This window comes from Plecotus auritus, assembly GCF_963455305.1.
Source record: "Plecotus auritus genome assembly, chromosome: 7".
Lineage (NCBI taxonomy): Eukaryota > Metazoa > Chordata > Mammalia > Chiroptera > Vespertilionidae > Plecotus > Plecotus auritus.
In genome coordinates this window covers 145,836,693-145,862,096 of record NC_137774.1, presented here as the reverse complement: position 1 = coordinate 145,862,096, position 25,404 = coordinate 145,836,693, and the positions used below count along the sequence as shown (strand labels likewise).

At 43.0% G+C, this 25,404-nt stretch overlaps 1 protein-coding gene across 1 annotated transcript in view; it reads right to left on the bottom strand.

Moving 5' to 3' along the window:
• Window positions 1-25,404, bottom strand: part of DEPDC1B (DEP domain containing 1B) — an 84,249-nt gene that overhangs the window by 50,398 nt on the left and 8,447 nt on the right. The window contains exons 2-3 of the mRNA XM_080680486.1: window positions 20,755-21,020; window positions 1,060-1,195 (exon numbers count right to left, since the gene is read on the bottom strand). Coding sequence (XP_080536612.1) covers window positions 1,060-1,195; window positions 20,755-20,987 — 369 coding nt within the window. The 5' untranslated portion in view covers window positions 20,988-21,020. The remainder of the gene's footprint in view (window positions 1-1,059; window positions 1,196-20,754; window positions 21,021-25,404) is intronic.

Below are 25,404 nucleotides of genomic sequence, written 5' to 3'. Positions count from 1 at the left end.
GAAAAAGCTGAAGGAGTTCATCACCACCAAACCAGTATTATATGAAATGCTGAAAGGTATTCTTAAAGAAGAGGAAGAAGAAAAAAGTAAAGAGAAAAATTATGAACAACAAATACATATCTATCAACAAGCGAACCTAAAAATCAAGTGAATTAAAAACCTGAAGAACAGAATAATCTGGTGAATATAATAGAATCAGGGGCATAGAAAGGGAGTGGACTGATAATTCTCAGGGGGAAAGGGGTATGGGGGGTTCATGAAGAGAATGGACAAAAATCATACACCTATGGATGAGGACAGTGGGGGGGAGGTAAGGGCAGAAGGTGGGGTGGGAAATGGGTGGAGGGGAGCTATGGGGGGAAAAAGGAGAAATAATTGTAATAATCTGAATAAAGATTTATTTAAAAAAAAATCTTTGCAAACAAAAGCATGAACTGGACATCAAGTCATATAAGACTAGATTAATTAAACACATTTGTGTTACGAGAAGTCTTAAAAACTGCCATACAAAATTTGTCTCTGCGTTTTATTTTTTAAGCATTATTTCAATCTTGGTAGTCTTTAATGGGGATACTTTAAAGAAAAAGTAGGTCTCAAAAAAAGTTCATTGCATAATCAGCATAGGTTTTCTAAGATTAGCAGATTCTACCTTTTTTCATATTTTGTGTAGGGCTCAGTCCACAATACTCCATGCCTCAACCTTCTCACTCTCAACTGGTGATAAAATTCAGGAGGAAGAGACAAAGAGGGAAAAGAACAAATTATAGAACTGAAAGGAAAAGAATAAAGGAGTTTTAACAAAAAACTTTTTGGTCTGAACATATGAAAACAGCTACCATATCTTCAGTCAAAATCTCAATGGGTAAGAATGATAAAATGCAAAACTCAGTCTTTGTTATTGGTTTCTCAACTATTGTCACGTAAGGTATTGTTTTAAAGTACTTTCAGACCATAGTTCATAAGGAACTGACAGAAAGAACTGGACTAAGCCTGGTGGTTCACAGACTACTACTTATTCTTCCTGCTGCTAGCCATCAGTCTTTTAGTAATGGCACTTACCATCACAAGTGGCCTCACTGGGATGTTTTCTTGTGACACGCCTGGTGGGGAGTCATTCCATTCTGGAAATTTAATAGCATCCTTTTGGTATGGGAGCCTCTTTGGATATGGTTTCAAGGGTGAGGAAGGAGGAAATCTAAAAGCCAAGAAGAAAGCCATTATTATTATAGTCAGTGGAAGACAACACAGATATTTTAACAATAGTCACTTCTTGTATCCTTGAGAATTTATATAACAGCAAACTTCATATACTAAATGAGTTCATACTTAATCAAATCATTATACATGGCTAACTATAACCAACAATATTTTTTAAAAATACTCATTCAGGCCAGCTGGTGTGGCTCAGTGGTTGAGCACTGAACAGTGACCCAGGAGGTCACAATTTGATGCCTGTTCAGGGCATATGCCCAGGTTGCAGGCTAGGTCCCTAGTGTGGGGCGTGCAGGAGGCAGCTGATAAATGATTCTCATCATTGATGTTTCTATCTCTTCCTTCCTCTCTGAAATCAGTAAAAATATATTTTTAAAAATATATTCATTCAGCCCTGGCCAGTGTGGCTCAGTTGGTTGAGCATCATCCCGCACACCAAAAGGTCACAGGGTCTATTCCCAGTCAGGGCACATCCTCAAGTTGCACGCTCAATCCACAGTCAGGGTATGTGTGGGAGGCAGCCAATTGATGTTTCTCATATTGATGTTTCCTCTCTAAAATAAATAAAAACTAATTTTAAAAAAATCCACTCATCATGCCCATCAAATAACATTTGTGAAGAAAAACAGGAATCAAGCATATGACAAATTTTTAAATAAATAGAATTTATTCTCTTATTATTTGACTTTCATGATTAAATATGTTCTTAGTGGGATGCCCAAGTAAGCCATTCCTTTCACCTAGCTCAAAATCCTTACTGTCTCATAACTCCAGCTGAAATTTGTAGATGATAAGCATGCAAATAGAAATTGATAGATAAGTCCTTGGTAATACTTGCTAAGGAAGCATAATACTTGCTAAGGAAGCATATATTATAACAAAAATAATTTGATCTAACATTCATTTTTATAACTACTTCTAATAAAGATTAATCCTCCTTCCCTAAAATATCCAATACTTCACACTGAGATTGAAGCTTTGGTCTAGAAATTCATCTCCAAGGAGGTAAAAGCTGTCCAATGTCATTATTCTGATGTTCAATAACCCACTGTTCCTATCCCTCCTAGGTTTCAACAGCATTACTCCTGAACTAACTCATAGAAGCCTAAATACAATCTAACTCTTTATGAACTAGTCCAGACCATACCTGATAAAGAACAACAGAAATGTAATACATAATTTACTTAAAGGCTTTTTCTGTTAGCTTGTTAGAAAACAACACACTGCATTGCACTGTATTGCATTGCATTGCATTGATGAACTAATGCGAGAACTCTAGTTCTTAATGTTGACATAGAAGTCAGTAGGTAATTAACTTTTTGTTTGTTTTAATCCTCACTAGAGGACATGATTAGAGAGAGGAAGGGGGGGGGGTGAAAGCAAACACATACATTGATATGAGAAATATTGATTGGCTGCCTTCTGTTCCAGGGACCAAACCCACAACCCAGGTATGTGCCCTGACCGGGAATCAAACTGGCAACCTTTGGTATACAGGACAACATTCAATCAACTGAGCCACTCCAGTCAGGTGGTAATTAACTTTTTAGTTTGACTTTTTACTTATTTAAGCCAAAATAACGGCTTAAAATTTTGTCCTTGATACCCATTGGAAAAATCAATCAAATAAATTATAAAGATCTTATTCCTAAGACAAATGCAGAAAAGAATAATTTTTAAATGTCTATTGTTTACAAGGAAACTTTTATCGAGATGAATCAGAAGAATCACAAATAAAGAGTACTATGGAGAAACATTTTAAAAGCAGTCACAATAGACTTGGTAAAAGCTGACTGACCAAGAGAAGCTAAGTTTCATCTTCTCTGAAAAGAACATCCAATAACTACACTTTATTTGAAAGCTCAGTTTTGAGTCAGTAAGAAAATAATGATGTCTGCAAATCATTAAATCAAGTTAAAAATAAATAAACTGAAAGATAACTTAAATTTTTGGTATTAAGTTACCAAGGCAGATATCTCCAAATGATTCCAAAATACTAATTAAATGGAACTCTAAAGCCAGTAAAAGTTACCCTAGTTCATAAGTAGAGCATGGCTTATAGAAATCCAGTCCTGTTTTGTTTTTGTTTTTTAGATGCCAACAATCACAACGAAAGTCCTATTTCCAGCCAAAGTATAGCATGTATGCATACATACACACTCACTCACATACACTCTCACATTCACATACTATAATGCATATAATTCCAGCAACAATGTAAGGACAGCAACTACCCTAAGAGCATCCTGCCACAAAAAGCAAAACACATATAGAGATGTTCTGAGGATGAAACCTTGTATAGAAAGGAAAGGCCAAAAAGCACAAAGGCACCATGTTTGTAAGCAGAGAAAGAAGCCATTTTCGAAGTGAATTTTCTAGCTCAACCGATGGCTTATGGGTAAAGGGCAAACTGCCAAATGAACCTATTTGAAATTTTTGACAAAAAAAAAAAAAATGAGCAAAATAAAACACTTTAAGCCCTCACCAGTTTGGCTCAGTGGATAGAGCGTCAGCCTGCGGACTAAAGGGTCCCAGGTTTGATTCCGGTCAAGGGCATGTACCTTGGTTGCAGGCACATCCCCAGTAGGGGGTGGGCAGGAGGCAGCTCATCGATGTTTCTAACTCTCTATCCCTCTCCCTTCCTTTCTGTAAAAAATCAATGAAGTATATTTTAAAAAATAAAACTCTTTAAGCTATCAAAATAACATCACAAGGAGACAGCATTTCATTTATCAGACTGGCAAAAATTTAAGTCAGTCAATATTAAATATTTTCTACTGGAATAAAAATTAGCATACTCAGTATGAAAAAGTTTGGCATTACCTAGTAAAGGTGAACATGCATACTAGTATATCCTCTAATATAATTCCACTCCAAGGTAATTCTGGGTATCCTAAAGAAACTTCCACATGTGCAAAAGGAAACAGGTTAATAAATGTTTGTGGGAGCACTGTTTATAAAGCAAAAAAACTGAAAGCAACCCAAATCACCACTAACAGAAAAACAGATATATTGATATAACAAACTAGAATATAAATGAGAAAACCCGGGAACTATAATTAAATATATCAACATGGATGAATTTCAAAAATCATGAGAAATATAAGAACAAATCTGAGAAGCACAAACATTAATATCCTTTATATAAAGTTCAAAACAAAAATATTTCAGAAACAAATCAATATACTGTTTAAGGATTTAAGTGTTAAAACACTAAAGAGAAGCAAGGGCATGATTAAGACAGAAATCAAGATATTGATGACCTCTGAGGAAAATATGCAAATTGTGGGTAAACAGATGTTCATTTTATCATTATTATATAAATTGTTCAGCTACGAGTTATACATTCTTATATGAAAGATCTATTTTTCAATAAAATTGAGAACATTAAAAAAGAACAGTGCGCCCTCTAGTGGGCTACATTTGTTTCTGCTTTATAAATTATAAATTTAATACTAACATGATCATGGATTCCAGAATTTCAAGTTCCTTAGAAATGATCTAGTACAGACTCCACATTTGTACACTGAGGCTAGAAAAGGTACTGACCACAGTTATCATCCAACAAAAAAACTCAGGTTTCCTACTGCTACCTCCATTGCCAAATATTGACTGCAAAAAATAATCCTATATAATAAAAGCCTAATATGCAAATTGTTCGATCGGGAATTCGACCGCTTGCTATGACGTGTGCTGACCACCAGGGGGCGGCGTGGAACATGGCGGGCATTGGCGACGCGGCTCTGGTAGAGGGCGGCAGTGGAGGCGCTGCCGGCCCCAGTGGGCCCCCACAAGAGCAGGACTGCAGCGGGATGGTGAAGCAGGTGAGATGCAGCGCCAGGCCAAGGCAGGTGTGAGTAGGGGCCTGATTGCCCCGCCAATCGCCCTGAGGCGGGATGGTGGAGTAGGTGAGGAGGCGGCACCAGGCAACGGCGGGGTACCAGGCGGGGCTGCAGGGCTGCGAGCCTAGAGGAGTGAGCTGGGGCCTGATCCCCGTAGGCCACCCCAAGGGACCCCACCTGTGCACTAATTTGTGCACTGGGCCTCTAGTAATAATAATAATTAGAAAATAATCTATACTACAACTAGTATCCTTTGATGAATTTACTTGAAACAAATTAGAATTCATTACCTAATCAACGAGGGCATCTAACCACAAGAAAAACACAGTTTATATTTTAATAAATTTGACCATTAAATGATAGAGGACACAATGTCTTAAACTCCTTACCATAATATATACTGAAATTATTCCATTACCATCAGCAGAAATTTGCAGCATCTACAGCTTTTGTCAGCCTGAGCCTGCCTCTTTGCCTTCAGAAGTAACCTAAGCCCTTGGTATAAAAAAGCTAGCTGGGCAGTGATTATCATAGGAGTTGACTACTCTAAGACTGACATTTCCCAGACACCCATGGCAAACCCATAGCAATTTGCTGGGTTTCAAATGTACGCTGTACCCATTCAACACATTCTTCTAGCCCAGTAGTGCTATATAATAATATGCCATTTAAATGCTGAAAACTGCTAATGATTACATTTCACAGTTTTGCTTAAAGGTATATCAGAAACATAAAGCATTTGAGGGCAGAATGAGAGATGCCCTGGCTTATTTTGCTTAGTAGTTAGAGCGTCGGCCTGTGGACTGAAGGGTCTCAGGTTCGATTCTGGTCAAGGGCACGTACCTTTGTTGCAGGTACCCAACTGGGGCACGTGAGGGAGGCAATCAGTCAATGTGTCTTTCTCACATCGATGTTTTTCTCTCTCTGTCTCTCCCCCTCCTTTCCATTCTCTCTAAAAGAAAATCAATGGAAAAAATATCCTTGGGTGAAGATTAACAAAACAAAAAAAAGAATAATAATGAGAGGTGAGAAATAATTAGTTGTCAAACTAAGGAAACCTTTGAGCTCCCAGCTCAGAAACCATTCTTTATTCCTTATTCCAAGTGAATAAAGATTCCATTACAAGTAAAAGATGAAATGAGTATTTTTAAGGAGGGGAGAAATATGATTTACAGGGAAATAGCATTTACAATAGCACCAAAAACCATGAGCTACTTAAATCTAAATCTAACAAAACTTGTGTAGAGTCTGTGTACTTAAAGCTACAAAACACTGCTGAGAAATTTAAAACCCAAATAAACTGAGAGATATACCATGTTCATGATTTGGAAGGCTCAATTTTGTTAATTTTTCAAATCTCTGCATACTGATTTACATATTCCACACAATTTCACTCAAATCTCAACAGAAATTTTTGTGGAAATAATCAAGTTGATTCTAAATTTATATAAAAAAACAAAAGAACTAGAACAGCCAAAACAATTTTGAAAAAGAACTAAGTTGGGGGACACACTACCAGATTTCAAGATGTATTATAAACCCACTGTAATCAACACAGTGTTGTACTGGAGACAAGCTGTAAAATAGGACTCTATATGATGCTGTATCTTATATACATATGAATAAATGGCCAAAAACCATGGGGCAGAGCAGGAATAGCCTTACTCACCATCCCTCCCAGTGACCCATTTCCACAACTAGAGGTCCTGTCCCCTATAGAGTACTCGGATCAGGAAACATAATAGGGCACTTTGGTCTTCTTAAGCAGGGAGCAGCAGGCAAGAGGAGGAATTACTAACCCAGCAGCAGTAACTGATCCTGACCAGCAGAAAGAGGGCAGCTTCTCCGACCCATCAACACAGGAGCACCTGTGGCAGCTCTTAAATGGGCATGTGAAAAACACCAGCCTGAGAAATGCGTGGTTATCAAGGGTTCCTACTCTCAGAAATGAACTTTTGGGTCACACTACCAGTAAGCAAACCCAAACCTGCCAAGGTGATAGGTGAGGGTGGGGAAATTTACAATGGAGAGTGGAGAAGAAGATGAGCACCAGCTGTAGCCAGGAAACCAGCTGCAGCATTAGGGACTGTATTCTTCCTAGTATTCTCCATTTCCTAGACTTCGCCTCAGAAAGAGTCCCATGAACATGTGTGGAGAAGCAGCTCTGGGCAGCACAAGAAATGGACTGTGCTGGTTATGGAGGTGCACATCCCATATCTCCCTTCAAGAACCCAACAGAAACCAGTCTCTAGCTGCTATATCTGTCAGACTTTTCCCAGGAAGCTTTCAGCACTTAAGTGAGCACAGTGGGGGTTCTGGAGCCGGACCAATCCTAACAGAAGACACAGGACTCCTCTAGCAGGCAGCTTCTGCCCAAGAACTCCCCATCAACCTGGCCTGACTTTCTCAGAACTGCACCCTGTGGTCTGAGGCCCTTCCTACGCAATTGTTTCCCTCTCTATTTCACAGAGGTCAGGCCTGCATCACAAGCTGAAGGCTCACCACAATTCCTGCTCCTTTTCCCTTTATCCTTTCCAGGTGGCCCAGAACCCAAGCATTAAATCACTTGCATTCCCTAGGTCCGTTTTGGCATTTTCTTCTGTTCTCAGAGGGCCTGAACTAACAGAATCATCTAGTAATTTGTACTCATCTATGTGTGATGACTTCACTTCAAACAATGTAAGTGCCTACTACATATCAGATACCACTAGGTAACAGAGATACAAGAATTAATACCAGCCCGGCCAGCTTGGCTCAGTGGTTGAGTATTGACCTATGAACCAGGATGTCACAGTTCGATTCCTGGTCATGGCATATGCCTGGGTTGTGGGGTCGATCCCCAGTGTGGGGCATGCAGGAAGCAGCCAATCAATGATTCTCTCTCATTACTGACTTTCTATCTCTCCCTCTCCTCTCTGAAATCAATAAAAATATCTTTTAAAAAAAAAGAATTTATACCAGTTCCTGCCCTCAAGAAACAGTCTAGTGCAGGAATAAGAAACCATGACCTGCAGGCAAATCCCACCACTTGCTTTAATACGTTTTACTGGAACACAGTCATGTGGAATCCTTTACATGTGCTCTGGCTGCTGTCACCCTACAACAGCAGTCAGGCGGTTGTCTGACCCACAAATATTTACTATCTGGCCCTTCACAGAACAAGTTTGCTGCGCCCTTGTCTAATGAGACCATATACCAATCAAGACCGAAATGTTAACATCCTTATTCTGTAGATGAGGACACAGAGGTACAGAGTGCAAGCAATTTGCCTAAGATCACATGGGTAGCAGTAACTCCAGAACTGGGATTCGAACCCAGGTCTGCCTCACTCCAAACCCTGTACTTGTTATAGCCCTTCTATTACTGAGCTTGTGTTACACTTAACCATAGGACACCTGATGTGGGAAATGACTGAGTCACTTTTACTCAGGAATAGAGGTGCAGTGATTATTGCTTAATTCCTTCCCAGTATAAAGGAAACTCTTCACTTACTAACCTTTGAACTTCTTTCTCAATAAATACGAGGCATTGTGCTGGGTGTGGAGGACACAGATAAAAACAAATTCTTTCACAACCTTACCTAACAACACTCCCTGCATAGTAACAGGTAACATGTTGTTACATACTGTAACCTCACTTATGATGACATGATGACTGACTTTATAAGCAAGTCCCCTTACCTTGATCAACTTCTCTCCCTTCCTTGCCTGGCAAACACCTATTAATGCATCAATACTTAACCCAACTGTCACCTCTGAAGCAAAATATTCTCTGACTTACTCAAGCAGCGTTGATTCCCCAGTCCTCAAATGGCATTGAATGCACCTCCTTATAATGGCATTTGTGACAATGAATTTTTATTTATCTGTCCTCTTACCTAAACTTTAACTCTGAAGATAGGATCATGCATCCAAGTATTTAGTGGTATGGCTGGCATAATTAGGCACTCCATAATACTTGAGAAAGGAAAAAGAGGCAGGAAGGGAGGAGGATGGGGAGAAGCAGCATATATGAGAATCTAATTAACACTGACCCAATAAACCCCGAAAGCTGTAAGAAAAGGCCATAACATAAATATTAATCAAGAAACTGGTGAAATGCTGATTGGACATCAACTGCATAAAAATGCTTAAATAGACTATGCTTTCTGATACTCATATAAAACATTTGTCTGCCCTCTCCCACTTCTACTCTGCAAGCTTATAAACTCCTCAAATCCAGAGTGGTATAGTCTCACCTTTAAAGGTCTTTTATAAATCTGGTCTTATAATCTGTACCTCAAGGCAAATTCCCACTCCTCTCAGAAAGTTAAGGTTTAGGGTTAGCTAAGGAAAGAAAACTGATTGATACCTATATGATCTTTATTATTTTATTTCAAGGTTAACAGTATTTGAGAAGTACTCCTGTTCAATCCACCTTCTCTTCACCTAAAATAGAAGCATTCAGTGAGCCATGCTCCTTTGATTTTTCTGACTTCCATTGCTCCATTTCCTATCAATGATAATAACCAGGCATCATGAATTCACAGGAAAGGAACCTAGGTAAGGATTAAAGAAAAAAGGATTTTTCAAGGGCAAGTTGGTGAAGACCAAGTGGATAAAACAAATAAATATAAAGGGAAGGGATATAGACACCTGACAGAGAGAATGAAAAACAGAAACTAAGACCACAAATGAAGGGCTAGGATAGAAAGATAAATCATGGATTTGAAATATTTACAAATTATTTAAAAAATCCTATAAAAATTACAAAACAAAAGTTTGTCAGTAACCAGGAACTGCTTTTTCTTAGGACAGTCTGTGTCAATGCATTATTTAACACACCTACATGTACTAACATCTTTTACATCCAAAGGCAGTGGTAATGTAAACTCAGAATTGGCTGGACTTAACAATCCAATACAGAACTTTCAACCCAGGGGCCAACTATAACCAGCCTACTACTTACTCTAGTGCAGTAGTCGGCAAACTCATTAGTCAACAGAGCCAAATATCAACAGTACAACGATTGAAATTTCTTTTGAGAGCCAAATTTTTTAAACTTAAACTTCTTCTAACGCCACTTCTTCAAAATAGACTTGCCCAGGCCGTGGTATTTTGTGGAAGAGCCACATTCAAGGGGCCAAAGAGCCACATGTGGCTCGCGAGCCGCGGTTTGCCGACCACTGCTCTAGCGGACTGTGCTCCTGTGCCTCAGGGACTACCAGGATCCTGATCTGGAATATGTCCCCTATTGCTGATTGCTGCAGGCCAGTCTGATCTGTTGCTTAGCTTTTTGGCTGTTCCAAAAATCCTGGCACTATTTTCTAGACCCCCAAAATTTGCCCCCATTTTGCTCCCTTTACAGACATTGTTTGTTATATCAGTCTGAGTGAGTTCTGGGTGGCAGAAACCAATTCTGACTAATTTAACCAGAAAGAAACTTGGAAAACATCCAAATAAGTCACAAAATCAATAGGAGAGCACAGCAGGAACCACAAGTGACAGCCTCGTGTGAAAGCCACTGCGGGCACCGTGGCCTCTGGATGCCTCTGCCTCTATGCAGGCCACCACCCACTATCACAGGGAATTCTAAGATGTCCCCTCTTCTTTGCATCCCTCACTCAAGATTCAGTACTAGGTAGGAACAATCCAACTGCCAAGGGTAGGGCACGTGCCTGCACCCTGACTGCTCGGGGCAGGAAGAGGGAGTATCTTACTTACTGAGGCTTCCACTGGTGGAAACAGGGCCCCACCATGGTTCATACAAACAGGAATCCCACAAAATAAACAGGAATGTTTAGAATACTCAGCAATGAAAAAAAAAGTCAAATGTCTATCCTATTATTACTATTCACTTAACTCTATTCTAGAACACAGACTTTATTCCTACTCAAAACGCTAACCATTGACTGCCTTGGCTTTTTAAAATAAAAGTCTACTCCCAGCAAGGTATTTAAGAAACTCCATCAAATGTATCCCTATGACACCCTGACCTAAAACTTCTTCTGCAGCCAGGCCAATCTCCTCCTCCTTCTCCCAGGAAAGCTGACATTCATTTCTGAGAACCTCAGTCTTGCCACTCTTGTCACCTGAAATATCATCTCTCTTCCTGTCCTTTATTATTGAGGTCCTACCCCATTCTCAGGACCCAGGTTGAAGTTTTCCCCTCCTCCTCCATGAGGTCTCAAAACACTCCAGTACCAGCCTTGGGCAAACTATGGCCCGCGGGCTGGATCCGGCTGTTCTATCCGGTTCTCTTGCTTTCCCCTCCGCTCCTTTACTTTGAATTTATATTAGTTTACACAAACACTCCATCCATGCTTTTGTTCCGGCCCTCCGGTCCAGTTTAAGAACCCATTGTGGCCCTCGAATCAAAAAGTTTGCCCACCCCTGCTCCAGTACACACCGAGTAGGTCACAGGCACAATCCCTACACTGGCCAGATATAATCATGGTAAAATGTAGGGAAATGGGGGGAAGTGTGGCAATGGAAATGGGTTTGCCCCACCTAAAAACTTTCAGGTTCATAATTTTTTAAAACAATGGGTTAGAAGCTAATAGTACTAAGTGCCTCTGGGGAAGGGAATTGGGTGGCTGGGGAAGAGAGCTGGAAGGGAGACTTTTTTAAAAAATGTATTTTTATTTATTTTAGAGAGGAAGGGAGAGGGAGAGATAGAAACATCAATGATGAGAGAAAATCATTTATCGGCTGCTTCCTGCATGCCGCACACTGGGGATCACGCCTGTAACCCAGGAATGTGCCCTGACTGAGAATCAAACCATGACCTCCTGGTTGACAGGTCAAAGTTCAACCACTGAGCCATGCCAGTCAGGCGAGACTTTTATTGTACACTAGTGGCCCGGTGCACAAAATTCGTGCACGGAGGGTGGGGTTCCCTCAGCCCAGCCTGCACCCTCTCCAATCGGGGACCCCTTGGGGGATGTCCACAGGGATCGGGCCTAAACCGGCAGTCGGACATCCCTCTCACAATCTGGGACTGCTGGCTCCTAACCACTCACCTGCCTACCTGCCTGATCGCCCCTAACCTCTCTGCCTTCCTGCCTGATCGCCCCTAACTGCCTCTGCCTGCCTGATCACCCCCAAGTGCCCTCCCCTGCAGGCCTGATCTCACCTCCAACTGCCCTCCCCTGCCAGCCAATTTGGTTCTGATTGGTCAATTTCTATGCCAGCCAGCGTCAAAAGTTCTGCCTTCTAGGCAGTCATGGCTCCACACAGTTCACCCAGATTTGGTTCTGATGGGTCAGTTTCTATGCCAGTCAGCGTCTCCGGGTCTATCAACGGGCCTGATCAGGGAGGCAGGGCTGATCAGCAGCCCCCGTGGAGGCTGGGAGAGAAACAGAGGCGTGGCTGCTGGCAAAGCCCGGAGAGAAAGAGAGAGGCAATGGCTGATCAACAGATGCCATGGAGGCTGAGGATCAGACCCTGCCTTTCTCTTTGGGCCTCTCTCTGGGCCTGATCTGAAGCCCCCTTGGCAGTCAGTGCTGGGTCACCATGGCAACCCAGCACTGCCTGCAGGACTGACTTCCAGTGTTCGGTTGAGGTTTTTATATATTAGGATATTCTTTTGTACTTAGTAAATTTTGAATCACATGAAAGTATTACCTCCACAAAATATGGAAAATAAAAATCATATAGACAAAATTTTAATGACCAAAACATTACACCAGTCAAACAAAATACATGTGCCATCCCAAGGACCACCAGTGTAGTGCCTCCAATTTGTTGTTTGTTACAGATTAATTAAATAGCCTTAGTTCTGCTACTTATCTTTATCACATATGTATACTCTATCACAAGAGACTGCAAAGTTAGGGAGGAAAAGAATCATGTTATATTTCTTTTTTATCACCTTCAATGTCCTGCATTAAAAAACATGTGATTATGGAACAGAGTACAGAATCTCAGAGGGAAGGTGGGGGAGGGTGGGTGGGTGGGAGGTAATCAACCAAGGACTTTGTATGCATATATGCATGGCCCATGGACACAGACAATAGGGCAGTGAAGGGGCGGGGCAGGCTGAAGGGGGTTAATGGTGGAAAATAGGGGACATATGTAATACTTCCAACAATAAAGAATTATTAAAAAAAGAAAAACGTGATTATGTACTCAATATTTGAAATTATTAAAACTTGGAATTTAAAAATGCGTTAAAGGTCTAGTTCATCCCTGTCATTTTATAGATGAAAAAACTGATGCCTAGCAAGCCTAAAAAACTTATCTAACTATTAAAGGACAAGAACCTAGGACTTGAGGAAATGAGTAAAAACAAACTCACAGCCCTAACCAGTAGCTCAGTGGTTGGAGTGTCATCCCACACACCAAGTTGCAGGTCCCTGGTTGGGGCTCATATAGGAGGCAACCAATTAATGTTTCTTTCTCACATCAATGTTTCTTTCTTTCTTTCTTTCTCTTTCTCCAGGGTGAGGACTTAAAAAAAAAAAAAAATCACAGGCACGCATTCTGAGCATTACTATTAAAACAAAGGATGTCCGCTAGAGGGAGCCAATAGTGCATTAACTTAAAGGTGAAGTTCCTAAAACAGTTCCCTTCAAAAGATCTATAGGGTAGTTATAAAGAACTTTTCCCAGAGCACTGAAAATGACTAAAGGGCCAAATACCTAAAACAATGTAAATTCAGATTTCTTTTCACTAGAGGTGAAAATAGAGGCTTTTCAAATCTCCAGCATTAAAAAGAAATGTTATTAGCATATAGTAAAACAGATTTTTATGTGTGTGTACATTTCTATCAATTTTAGAACATTTGTATAATCACTTCAATCAGGAAACCGAACAGTTCCATTATTTCCCCCCTCCCCGCAAAAAAAACACTCCCTCCTGCTCTGACTTTATAGTGACAGCCTCCTGCTGAACACTCCCACTTCCCACCCCCAACACAGTAACATTTCATTGTATAAATATACACTGTTTAGCCATTCATCCACTGCAGCACATATGGGTTGTTTTCAGCTAGTGGTGATTATTAATAGAGCTGCTATAAATATTAGTGTACAAGTTTTTGTGTGAACATGTTTTCCTTTTTCTAGATAAATGCCCAAGAGCAGGAATACTGAGTCATAGCGTAGCCCTGCCAAACTGTTTTATAAAGTGACTACCAATGTAGGCTTCCACCAGCAATAAAGGAGATTTCCAACTGCTCAGCATCCTCACTAGCTCTTGAGATTGTCAGTATTTTTATTGTAGCAATTCTAATAGATATGTAGTGGTATCTTGTCATGGTTTTAATTTGCATTTCCCTAATGCTAACCATGTTAAACATTTTCTCAAGTATTTATCTGTTATCTGGTTATCTTTAGTAAAGTATCTGATCAAGTAAAGTGTTTGTTCATTTTTTAATTGGGTTGTTTTCTTACTATTGAGTTTTATATAGATTTGAGAGAGAGAGTGAGGAAGAGAGAGGGGGATAGAGAAACATCACTGAATGAAAACTAGGGGTTGGCTGCCTCCTGCATGCCCTCTATTGGGGATCAAGCTGCAACCTGGGCATGTGCCCTGACCTAGAATCAAACCAGTGACCTCTGGGTGCATGGGCTGACACTCAACCGAGCCATAACAGCCAGGGCTAGTTCTTTATATTTTTGATACCAGTCCATTGTAATTTATGTAGCTTGCAAATATTTTCTCCCCATCTGTAGCTTGTCTTTCTAATCCTCTTATTGATATTTTTCATAGAGCAAAAGATTTTAATTTTGATGAAGTCCAATTTATCATGTTTTCTTTTATAAATAACACTTTCTCCTGTTTAATTAAAACTTTTGTAGTTTCACATTTAAATCTATGATTCATTTTGAATTTTTTGTATAAAGTCTGAGATTTAGGTTAAGGCTCATTTTCTTGCATATAGAAGCTAGATATCCAAGTGCTCCAACACCATTTATTGAAAAGACTACTCTTTTTCATTTAAATTATTTTTACACCTTTGTCAAAAATCACTTGGCCATATTTGTGTGTGTCTCTGAACTCTTCTGTTCCACTGACCTATGTCTATCACTTCACAACACCAGTCTTCATTTCTGTAGCTTTATGTACAGTAGGTCTTAAAACTGGGTAGCATGATTCCTTTGTTATTTTTTTTTAAATTAAGAACTGTGAAAGTAACAGTATTCAACAAAGTTGACAGCATCTAATAAAAAATTTTAGTTTCAAATTAGAAACAGTATTTTGGAAATAGGCCAGAAAAAAAATGCAAATATGAGGGAAAGGAACAGAAAGGAGGAGAAAAAATGAAGTAGGAGGAAACGAAAAGGAAAAAAGAAAGGAGGATGAGAGTAACACATGGAGAGATAGAAAGAGAAAGAGGAACAGAGAGAGGTAGGAGAATAAAAAGAAAATGGCACCCTACACATTAGCTCCAAACCACTACAGCTGAGCAAGTAAATGCCCTCTGTAAAATATGAACACCTTCTGGGTTCTCTGTACTCATGAAGCCAGGATTAGTAGTGAGAGAAGGTCAAAGGCCAGGTGTAGGCTAAAGATCTACATACACTAAGCCAGTGGTCGGCAAACTCATTAGTCAACAGAGCCTAATATCAACAGTACAACAATTGAAATTTCTTTTGAGAGCCAAATTTTTAAACTTAAACTTCTTCTAACGCCACTTCTTCAAAATAGACTCGCCCAGGCCGTGGTATTTTGTGGAAGAGCCACACTCAAGGGGCCAAAGAGCCGCATGTGGCTCGAAAGCCGCGGTTTGCCAGCCACTGCACTAAGCCAAACACTTTCCTCATTAAATAGCCCAAAACAAGCAACTATCATATTACATACTTCTATTTTTATATAACCCACTAGTGGCCCGGTGCACGAAACTTATGCACATTAAGAGCGAATTAGAGGAATTACTTTAACTTTAATATTGCTATTTGCCCTTTCTCTATAATAGAAGTATCAGAGATAAAAGAAAATTAATAAAATATATATGAAAATCTTCCTCCTGTCAGAGTCTACATACACTAAGGCACGCCCCCCGCCCTGGCAATGGCCCCGGGGACCTCAGGCCGTGCCACCTGCCCGGCGCAGGCTGGGGGACCTGAGGCTGCACCCCCCGCCTGGCGGTGTTTGACAGGGGGACCCAGAGTCAAGTCCCCGCCCACCCGTGCACGCCTTGAAATCATGCAAGACCCAGACCTGGCCAGACCCACCCGCATTGGGCAAGATCCAGACCTGGCCGGCCCCACCCCTGTCAAGCACCGCCAGGCGGGGGGGCGCAGCCTCAGGTCCCCCGGCCTGCGCCGGGCAGGTGGCGCAGCCTGAGGTCCCCAGGGCCACTGCAGGGGCGGGGGGCATGCCTTGAGGTCCCCCATCAAGCCACACCAGGTGAGGGGCACTGTAGAGAGCGCCTGGGAAGGCACATGGGCATTTCTTTAAATTGTCAGCTGAACCCAAGGCGACAGGCAAAGCCACGCCCTGGGAACACACTTTGCCAAAAAGGCAAGGGTGTTATCAGCTTGACCTTCATTTCAGCCCAGGTGTCGGTAGTGGGTTTTGATATGTAAATCCTGTCAAGCACCAGGAATGCTCGGGCCTACTCAAGAATGCAAATAGTCTCCTTTGTCTTGACTTTTGGTGAAACTTCCTGGTATTTGGGGTATAAAATAAACATGCTGTATGGGCTCTGGGTCACTGTCTCTCCAGGAGAAGAGGGCAGCGGTCCCAGCTGGTTCCCAGCTTTTTCCTTCTATCTCTGTGTCTTGTTTCTTTCTTTTATTTCTCAATCCCCAGCTCCTCTACTCAGGAACTGGACCCGCTCTCTAGCCACGCTGGACACGGAAAAGAGAGAAAAATTTTTACATCAGGGCACAGCCTCAGGTCCCCTGGCCCGACCCAGCTCCATGCAGCCTCAGGTCTCTGCTGATCGCTCATTATGGGAACCCCACCTCCACTGTGGGTGCAGCCATCTTGTATTACAGAAACCCCACCTCCACTGTGGGTGCAGCCATCTTGTGATGGTTAATTTGCATATTACCTCTTTATTACATAAGATTATATTAAATTTAAATAATCCTATATAATAAAAGCCTACTATGCAAATTGTCCCCTCAACTGGGAGTTCAACCTAAAAATCGACCACTCACTATGACGTGCACTGACCACCAGGGGACAGCGCAGAACATAGTGGACATCAGCGATGCAGAGCTGGCAGTGGGCAGCAGTGGCGGTGCTGCTGGCCCCGATGGGCCCCAATGAGAGGGGGACTGCAGCGGGATGGTGGAGCAGGTGAGCAGGTGGTGCCAGGCCAAGGCGGGTATGAGCAGGTGCATGATCATCCGGCCGATCGCCCCGCAGACAGCTACCAGTGGCAGCAGCGGGGGTGGGGCTGCCACCCAGCTCTTAGGCACTGAGGGAGCTGGGCGGGGGGGCCCAGCCCTGATCGATCGCCCTGCAGAGGGCAACCAGCAGCCGGCAGGCCCTGATTGCCCAATTAGGGCTGGGCCCAAGGCTGGGATGGGAACTGGGGGTGTGTGGCGGCAACCAACCTCCTGCGGCGCCCAGGCGGGGGACTCTAACCTCTCGCCAGCTACCTGATGGGGGGGTGACTGGACGGAGGTGCAGTGAGAATGTGGAGTGTCCACCAAGCTTGCTCTCACTCCCCCTGCTACCCTCTCCCGGGACGCCAGAGCTCGCGCACCAGGGAAGCCCCTGCACTCAGGTGCCGGGCACCCACGAGGAGCCCGTCCCACACCTAAGCAGCCTCTTCCATGGGTTTGCACAGGAGCCAGTCTGCGAGGCCGGCCGGGAGAAAGCGCGCTGCCCGCCCGGCTTCCATGGGCGCCACTGGGCGACCCAGAGGCCCACGCTGCACACCGGCCCATGGCGTCCAGCCATGCTCACCGCATCTCCACGTGGGGACTAGGGCGCCATGACTCAGGCAGAGGAGGGAGCGTAGGGGCCCAAGGGCCCATGTGCTGCCCAGGGCCCAGAGGACAGCTGAGACCTGCCTTTCTGTGCCAGACGCTCACACTTCAATCGCCAGCCAGGCCTAGGGACTGTACCCATTCATGAATTTCGTGCACTGGGCATCTAGTCCTACGTAATAGTCTGTTCACATACAAATAGGGGGAGATTCCATGATCAGTATTAAATTTCTTTATAACATTCCTGGTATTTTATTTAGATATTTCAAAGAGAAACGTGTCTGGTTTTCTGAGGATGAAATACCCACCTTGCCCACCTTACAGGGTTGTCATGAAGATCAAATGAGATCACGAAAGGGAAACTGCTTCAAAAATTAAAATTTCTTATAAAAATTCAAGGTAGTGTAACTGGCTCTCCTCAGCAGAAGCCTAGGGCCGTGAAGTTTAGTTAAGACACCGATGACAGCAGTTGACTCAACTCTGAGGACCCTTTGGTAAAATCTAAAATTGTCCTCACTAGAAGCAATTCCAGAACCTTTCTAGTCACCAGTATTCGTAACAGGAAATAACTCGGGGCACTTCTCTGCAACATCTCTTCTGATTATTATAAACAGTTATGCAACAAGTCTGACACATCATAGGTGCTCTATAATTTTCATTCCTTTTTTCCCAGCAAGAACTCTCAGCTGCATATGCCAGCCTTTTTCATACAACTTATAAAGGCTCCTCTTCCATAAAGCCTGATATTTAGAACCATGTTCAGGAATTTCTTCACCTTATTGACTCTCCATCTATTCTCAAATCTAATCTTCCTCTAGCTCCTAATCTCCCGTGTCTGCTTTCATTATAATTTGGCTGTAGTGCTATTCAACCGCGAGCAGCATTGGAAATGGAGCAGGTAGGGCAGCCTGCCCCACTCTTCCCTGGAGCACTGGCATGTAATGGTGATGATCCTGAGCACTAGTCCCAGAAGCTATGCTCCACACTCATTAGCTTACTCTCCATTCAAGGCATGTGCTCCTTAACAAGTGACTTACTAGTACATGTCTACATAGATTTCATCCCAGATTAACCTGAAAACATCAAACATCAGGGCTTAACTTATAGAACTTCCACTCAGGAAAAGGGAAGATTGTGAGTATTCAGGTGGTAAATAATGAAAGAAAATACTGCTCCCTTATGACTCAAATATGCTATAAGAAAAACTGGATCATTATTTCATGAACAAATTTAATCTGTGCACACTGTTTTTTAAAGGGGAAACATGGGGAAGTCTTCATATTGAAGGGAACATGCTCTCACAGTCAGTGCTGGCTGGTCAGCTCCTAGAGCACGATTCTATTTTATAGTTCTGATGACTCTCAGTGCCTCATGGAACTCAATGAGAGGTGCCCAATAGAACAGATTGGAAGTTGCTCATCCAGAGAATCTTTTAGCAGTGTGCTGGCTAAATATTGATGGGGTACAAGCAATTAGAGTTTCCCAAGAAAAAATAATCACTGAAGAATCCCCAATGAAGTGCAGCATGTGGAACCAGGGCTAGAGCATTATGATCGCCGAACAGGCTAACCTCACACACGATCCTAATTAAAAGTTGGATCAGCAAGTCAGAAATAACTGCCAAATGGAGAAACAACTAACTGCCCAGATGACAACTTGATACCTACTAGTAGAAGCTGAAGATTGCTGATGAAACTCTGTGAGGAAATTAGATTCTAAACAAACAGCAACGTCTGGTCTTGGCCTTGGCACCCTCTCCTTGCTCGTCAGCATTTCTCAGTAGCTAGTCTTGAAGAAGCCAAAGAAATTGTTGAGGTTTGAAAAAGTCAGGTTTTCTCTACTCAAGCCAGGTGTCCCAATGGCCTCCAAATGCCCTCAATAAATGTGTTGTAAGAGGATTCCTTACTTTTCTGGGGCAGGCTGCCCTACCTGCTCCATTTCCAGTGCTGTTTGCAGTTGAATAGCACTACAGCCAAATTATAATGAAAGCAGACAAGGGAGATTAGGAGCTAGAGGAAGATTAGATTTGCAAATAGATGGAGAATCAATTCCTTATTTTAATGTTATAAAATAAAGCAATTAAGAATCCATATTCTCCATTTTTTAAAATCCCTCACAGTTTCTTAGCACTTTGGTAAGCCTCTCTGTAGGTAACTCAACAATTCTTCTTTTCTGAACTAGTGTGACTTCATTCCCTCTTTAGTCTTCTCCCATTCCCTGAATCTTAGGCAGGGCCCTTCCACATCCAGCAGTAACAGCCCAGTAAGTAGTGGGCATGGAAGTACAAGCAAAGAGATTATCTGGTAGTAAGTGTCCAATCATAAGAAAGCACTGAAACAAGCAAAAATGTTTGAAGAAAAGCATACATGCATTGCCAGGGTTAATCTGAGACATCAGGGAATTCTAGTATAATTCTTCACATGAGCCCTGAGTTCTGCTTAATGATCAGACCCACTCTGCCACTAGATCCCTTGAATATGTATGTACCTTCTCATTGTTCACAAAGGCTGACCCAGAGCTACTGTTTAACCTGTTCAGATCCCCTAAGACAAGTACTAAGCTAAGGTAGCCATCCTTGCAGGCATGAAAAGATTTCCTTACTAAAAGTCACTGCAACAAAAGACTGCTATGGGGTGCTCTATGGAGTCAGGAAACATTGCAATCGGTTTTATTGTAACAACTCATTCAGTTCTACACTTAACAAACCACAGGAGAAGCAGCCCTCCAAGGGACAAGGTAAATTCTTTCACATAAGGAAGTTTCTGACTCTGACAGATCCGTTCATCCTCCCCATTCTCCTCCCCTTCAGAGTTTACTGGTTGCTGTTACCTGTACAAGTGACTGTTGTCTTCAAAATCTTCCTGACCCCATTTGCCCTTGATATCTTCGATAACATGATTCTTCAGGAATTTTTTTAGCAGCTGCACCGTTTGTTTGCGGGTCACTTCAGGGCCAAAGTTCTGATTGCACCTCAGCAGGTCATGTAGCCAGTCCACAGCTTCAGCCGCTGTGAAGCAACGTTCGTAACTTTTGAAACGACAGCGATGTTTCCGTAATGGCATCCTAGTGCGAAAAAGCTCAACAGTTTCGTTCCACTAGGAGAAAAAAGAGAGAAAGGCATTTATTAAACAATTGATTTTTTTTCAGGTTATTGCATCCAAAATATTTCAGACAATAAATGCAATTTTTCCATTTAAAAGGCTGTCTAAATAACAGACGGAGCCTTGAAATTTATGTATTTACAAGCTTCACACTCTAAAGAAAAAGTAAATTTTTAAAATGAATTTATTCAATAAATACTTATTGGAGATATTGCCGTCAAGTTGTCCTATAATATGAAATTAATAAATTTTTACATTAATAAGAAACATACGATCAAAAATAATAGTAAACTGAGATCAATATGCTTAACTCACTTCTTGGAATCCTATGTTTAATATGACTTTACCTCACTCAGCAATTATTTAGTGTTTATTCCATGAAAGGCATTATACTATCACTAGCTTTGGGAAGGTTTTGTTGCTAATGATGTTGTTTTAAGGAAACAACATAATTTTTTTTCTTTATGGTTACAGGGTTTACTCAGAAAGCTTCCCCAGCCTGAGGTATTAAAAATATTTATTAAATTTTTCTTTTAATATCATAAGGGATTTTATTTTAATACTAGTGGCCCAGTGCACGAAATTCATGCACATTAAAAGGGGATTAATTAGAGTAAATAATTTAATATTGCTGTTTGCCCTTACTCTATAATAGAAGTGTCAGAGATGAAAGAAAATTAGTAAAATGTATATGAAAACCTTCCTCCTGTCAGAGTCTGGGGCGCACCACGGGACCCAGAGTCAAGTCCCCGCCCACCCACATGCTCCTCAAAATGGCGTGAGACCCAGACCCGGCCGTCCCCGCCCCCACTGGGCTAGATCCAGACCTGGCCAGTCCCACCCTTGTCAAGCCTCACCGGGCAGGGGGCATAGCCTCAGGTCCCCTGGCCTGGTGCCAGGACGGGGTGCATGGCCTGAGGTCCCCCATCCCAGACTAGGGCGAGGGGCATGCCTTGAGGTCCTCTGTCAAGCCCCGCTGGGTGAGGGGCATGGCCTGAGGTCCCCCATCACGCCCCACCAGCAGGGGGGTGCAGCCTCAGGTCCCCCTGGCCTAGTACCGGGAGGGGGGCACAGCCTCAGGTCCCCATCAAGCCCCACCAGCAGGGGGGTGCAGCCTCAGGTCCCCTGTCAAGACCCGATGGGCGGGGGGCGGCCTGTGTTCCCCCGAACCAGCACTGGGGGTGTACCTTGAGGTCCCCTGTCAAGCCCCACTGGGTGGGAGGCACAGCCTGAGGTACGCTGTCAAGCCCAGCCAGGGAGGGGGGAGCAGCCTCAGGTCCCCTGGCCCGGAGCTGGGGCGGGGGCATGGCCTGAGGTCCCCCAGCCTGGCACTGGGGCAGGGAGAGCAGCCCGAAGTCCCCTAGCCCAGCACCAGGATGGGAAGTGCACCTTGAGGTCCCCTGTCAAGCCCTGCCAGGTGGGAGGTGCAGCCTGAGGTCTCCTGTCAAGGCCCATGGGGGCGGGGGAAGGCATAGCCTCAAGTCCCTGCTGATTGCTCGTTAAGGCTCCTTATGGGAACTTGGCCTCAGCTGTGGGTGCAGCCATCTTTGTGATGGAGTGATGGTCAATTAGCATATTCTCTCTTTATTAGATAGGACTAGTAGCCCAGTGTACGAAATTCATGCACATTAAAAGGGAATTAGAGGAAAATTTTTAATATTGTTATTTGCCCTTTCTCTATAATAGAAGTGTCAGAGATGAAAAAAAATTAGTAAAATGTATATGAAAATCTCCCTCCTGTCAGAGTCTGGGGCACGCCGTGGGACCTAGAGTCAAGTCCCTGCCCACCACCTGCACGTGTTTTGAAAATGCAAAGGACCCAGACCCAGCCAGCTCTACCCCCATTGAGTGAGACCCAGACCCAGCTGGTCCCACCCGTCAAACCCCTCCAGGCAGGGGGCCACAGCCTCAGGTCCCCCGGCCCGGCACTAGGATGGGGGGCATGGCCTGAGATCCCCCTGCCCAGTGCCGGGGCAGCAGGTGTGGCCTAAGGTCTCCCAGCCCAGTGCTGGGATGGGGGGGCGTGGCCTGAGGTCCTCCATCAAGCCCCACCCGGCAAGGGGTGCAGCCTGAGGTTCCCCATCAAGCCCCATAGGGCAGGGGGTGAGGTCCCTTGCCCTGGCCAGGTGCCATGCAGCCTCAGGTCCCTGCTATTCGGTTGTGACATTATGGTGTCCTGGCTAATTTGCATATCCCTCTATTATATAGATATATTTGAAACTTCAACTGAAATTCCTTATGATGGGAGGTAGGAGAGCTCCAACTTTATTCTCTTCCAAATGGAGAGTCAATCATGCCATCATTTTCTCACTGAATTGAAATGTTACCTTACATGTTACCTTTCTTGATTCTAAACTCTTTTCTATCTCACTGATATGTGTCATTCCTGTACAATACTATACCCTTGTAATTACAGTTAATTAATATTAAGTTTAAATCTCTGATAGGTCAAGGTGCCTATAGTCTTTTATTTTTTTTTAATTTAATAAATCTTTATTATTCAGATTATTACAATTGTTTCTCCTTTTTCCCCCCATAGCTCCCCTCCACCCAGTTCCCACCCCACCCTTTGCCCTTACCTCCCCGCACACTGTCCTCATCCATAGGTGTATGATTTTTGTCCAGTCTCTTCCTTCCCCCCCTATACCACTTTCCCCCTGAGAATTATCAGTCCACTCCCTTTCTATGCCCCTGATTCTATTATATTCACCAGATTATTCTGTTCCTCAGGTTTTTAATTCACTTGATTTTTAGGTTCACTTGTTGATAGATATGTATTTGTTGTTCATAATTTTTCTCTTTACTTTTTTCTTCTTCCTCTTCCTAAAGAATACCTTTCAGCATTTCTTATAATACTGGTTTGGTGGTGATGAACTCCTTTAGCTTTTTCTTATCTGTGAAGCTCTTTATCTGACCTTCCATTCTGAATAATAGCTTTGCTGGGTAGAGTAGTCTTGGTTGTAGGTTCTTGCTATTCATCACTTTGAATATTTCTTGCCACTCCCATCTGGCCTGCATAGTTTCTGTTGAGAAATCAGCTGACAATCGTATGGGTGCTCCCTTGTAGGTAATTAACTGTTTTTCTCTTGCTGCTTTTAATATTCTCTCTTTGTCTTTTGCTCTTGGCATTTTAATTATGATGTGTCTTGGTGTGGTCCTCTTTGGATTCCTTTTGTTTGGGGTTCTGTGCGCTTCCTGGACTTGTAAGTCTATTTCTTTCACCAGGTGGGGGAAGTTTTCTGTCATTATTTCTTCCAATAGGTTTTCAGTATCTTGCTCTCTCTCTTCTTCTGGCACCCCCATAATTCTGATGTTGGTACGCTTGAAGTTGTCCCAGAGGCTTTTTACACTATCTTCAACTTTTTGGATTCTTTTTTCTTTTTTTTGCTTTTTCGGTTGAGTGTTTTTTGCTTCTTTGTATTTCAAATCTTTGACTTGATTCTTGTGTTCCTCTAGTCTGCGGTTGGGTCTCTGTATAATATTTTTTATTTCAGTCAGTGTGTGTTTAATTTCTAGTTGGTCCTTTTTCATATCTTCGAGGGTCTCGTTATATTTATCGGCCTTTTCTAGGATATTCTTGAAAAGCCTTTTAACCGTGGGTTTTGAATTCTATATCCAGTCGTTTGTTCTCCATTTCTTTCGTTTGTGATCTGTTTCTTCGTCTCCCCATTTTTCACTGCTTCCCTGAGTTGGTAAGGTAACTTTGTGTGCTAGGTTTCCTTTATGGCCCATTGGGTCGGCATCCCCAGTTAACCTGAGGTGGACACTCTTGGTGCACCCCTTTGTGGACTGTGTGCACAGCCTTGTTGTAGTTAAGTCTTGATTGTTGTTGGTATCACTGGGAGGAATTGACCTGCAAGCCAGTTGGCTGTGAGGATCAGCTGTGTCTATGCTGGGAGAAGTTCTGTGCTGGAGACAGCCTTATAGGATTAGCCTTGCCAGGTTGCAAAAGCCTCTGTGCTCAGCTTGGAAGGGGTGGAGTCTCAGGGCGGAGCAGACAGTCTTGGCTTCCCGTCAGCCCTGCCCTTGTGCGCGAGTCTCTAGACCTCTGACTTCCGCGGTTCCTGAGTTTCTGCCTTACAGTCCAGATTTCCCCCGTAAGAGTGTCGGTCCCCAGGGGCTCGCCCGGAACTGCGGTTCAGTGCAGTCGGAACTGGGGTTCAGTGCAGTCAGGAGCTTCCGACTCCCTTCTGCTACGGATAGTCTGTGGTAACCTCCGCAGTCAGTCTTTGTGCGCACTCGCACCTCCAGACCCCTGCCGCCGCGGCTCCCCTGAGTCTCCAAGTCTCCAAGTGCCTTTCTCTCTACCTGACAGTCCAAACTCCCCCTGTATGAGCCTGGGTCCACAGGGTTTCACCCGGAACTGAGGTTCAGTGCA